Below are 1,805 nucleotides of genomic sequence, written 5' to 3'. Positions count from 1 at the left end.
CTTCCGTAGTTTGCTGCTAGAATCAAAGATAAAACATTAAAAATTCAAGAAAGTTTTACTCCTTAACGAGAAAAAAAATAGGATGCTTCAGGTTACTGGACATTTGAAGAAATCCCCCCTAAGAAGTTTCCTAAAGAGCAGATTAGAGCTTCAGGCAGGGCGGTCTGAGCTGGACCACAGCACAGCAGCTGTCTAATGCCCCATTTACACCAGTCCTCTGAAACCCATCCATGCCGAGTTTAGACCAACCATCTGGGGTTTTGGGTCTCCCGGCGCTCGCCTCAGTACTCTAGGGGGGCGGGTCTTCGGCTCTTCACAACCACTATTGAGCATTTTTCCTTTGGATAAAGTGCACTCTCACATTTAACTACAGCTGCTTGGCTCCAGGTACTTAGAGATTCACTTCCATACAGAAAGCCCTTATTCTGATCTTCAGCTACCACAGTATACATGTCAGATTAAATAATACTACTTATACTTCAGCGATAGTATCTAGGTTTTACTTTATTGTATCTCTAATACTATATCTGTTGGTTGTGCTGTTCTTTTTCCATCTTTTTGCAGGTGATGAAGCAGACTGAAGATGTTTTATCATTATCTCCCTTGTATCTCCTCTTCCTTTTTTATCTTTTCTCCTTTTTCCAGTTTTTCTTTTCCTGTTCTTCTATATTTGCAGTGTCCATATAATCTGTAAAACTCCCTGCATAATTATAATAAAGCTATTTATATGCATAAATCAAGGGGAACACTATGGCGATAGCCGTACTGCTCCACTGGTGAAAGTAAAATATGTTGGGCTCTTTCTGGCGTCAAGACAATTATTCTTATTGCCACATTGCCAGACAGGACACTGTAAAAAATAAAAAAAACGGACTTGTTCCAGCAGAATGACTTCCCTCTGCTTTAATACTTTTTTGTTTTTGTTCTGTTTTATTTAAAGCTGTAAATGGGATCATCTCGCTAATGTTTAAAATGGTATTTTACTGATACAATCCTTCTAAAATGGTCTTTAAATTGATGTTTATTTATTTTAATGAGACAAAAAAACAAAATGACCAAACTTTTATTTATTATTCTTTATTCGGTTGGTGCTCCAACAAAACAATTTAAAAAGATGAAGCTCAGTATGGCTTCTACTTGGAAGCTGAAAGGAGACGTTTTGCAGCCACCTGCAGCAGCCTCAGGAGCTCCTGAACGTAACTCGTCTCTGATTTACTTCCACAGGACCACTCGGAGGTCCCGATCGGCGCAGCTGCCACCATGGCCCACGAGATCGGCCACAACGTGGGCATGAGCCACGACCATGACGGCTGCTGTGTGGAGGCCACTGCAGAGCAGGGAGGCTGCGTCATGGCCGCTGCCACCGGGTGAGTGCCGGGCAGTTTTTATCCAACCGCGATGCAGCCGTGTTTGTTAACGCCATTTATTGATGCTGGACACCAGGCATCCATTCCCGCGGGTCTTTAGCCGCTGCAGCAAGCGGGACTTGGACAACTACTTCCAGAAGGGAGGGGGGATGTGCCTCTTCAACATGCCCAACATGAAGGACCTGGTGGGAGGCAAGAAGTGCGGAAACGGCTTCGTGGAGGAGGGAGAAGAGTGCGACTGCGGGGAACCTGATGTGAGTCCATCATTTCTGTTATCTGGGATCATTTTAGGCCCAAAAACCTCACATTGTGATGATCTGCCCTGATAGCTGGCCTTAACTTTCACTCACCTAACTCTGCCCGGTCTCTAGTTATCACTCATCTCCTCTCAACTTTGTTAATTGTTTTTTCAATTACGCATTAAATCGGTAAATGGAC

General features: G+C 43.6%; 1 protein-coding gene across 1 annotated transcript in view; it reads left to right on the top strand.

The window, feature by feature from the left end:
- LOC107101668 (disintegrin and metalloproteinase domain-containing protein 19-like) overlaps window positions 1–1,805 on the top strand; it is a gene marked incomplete at its 5' end in the record, with an annotated part of 100,559 nt that overhangs the window by 29,685 nt on the left and 69,069 nt on the right. Inside the window, 2 exons of the mRNA XM_015400662.1 lie at window positions 1,225–1,367; window positions 1,444–1,692. Of these exons, the coding sequence (XP_015256148.1) occupies window positions 1,225–1,367; window positions 1,444–1,692 (392 nt within the window). The remainder of the gene's footprint in view (window positions 1–1,224; window positions 1,368–1,443; window positions 1,693–1,805) is intronic.

The sequence above is a fragment of the Cyprinodon variegatus genome, unplaced genomic scaffold (genome assembly GCF_000732505.1).
Source record: "Cyprinodon variegatus isolate N-32 unplaced genomic scaffold, C_variegatus-1.0 Scaffold1130, whole genome shotgun sequence".
Taxonomy (NCBI): domain Eukaryota; kingdom Metazoa; phylum Chordata; class Actinopteri; order Cyprinodontiformes; family Cyprinodontidae; genus Cyprinodon; species Cyprinodon variegatus.
This window is presented reverse-complemented; position numbering and strand designations above follow the sequence as displayed.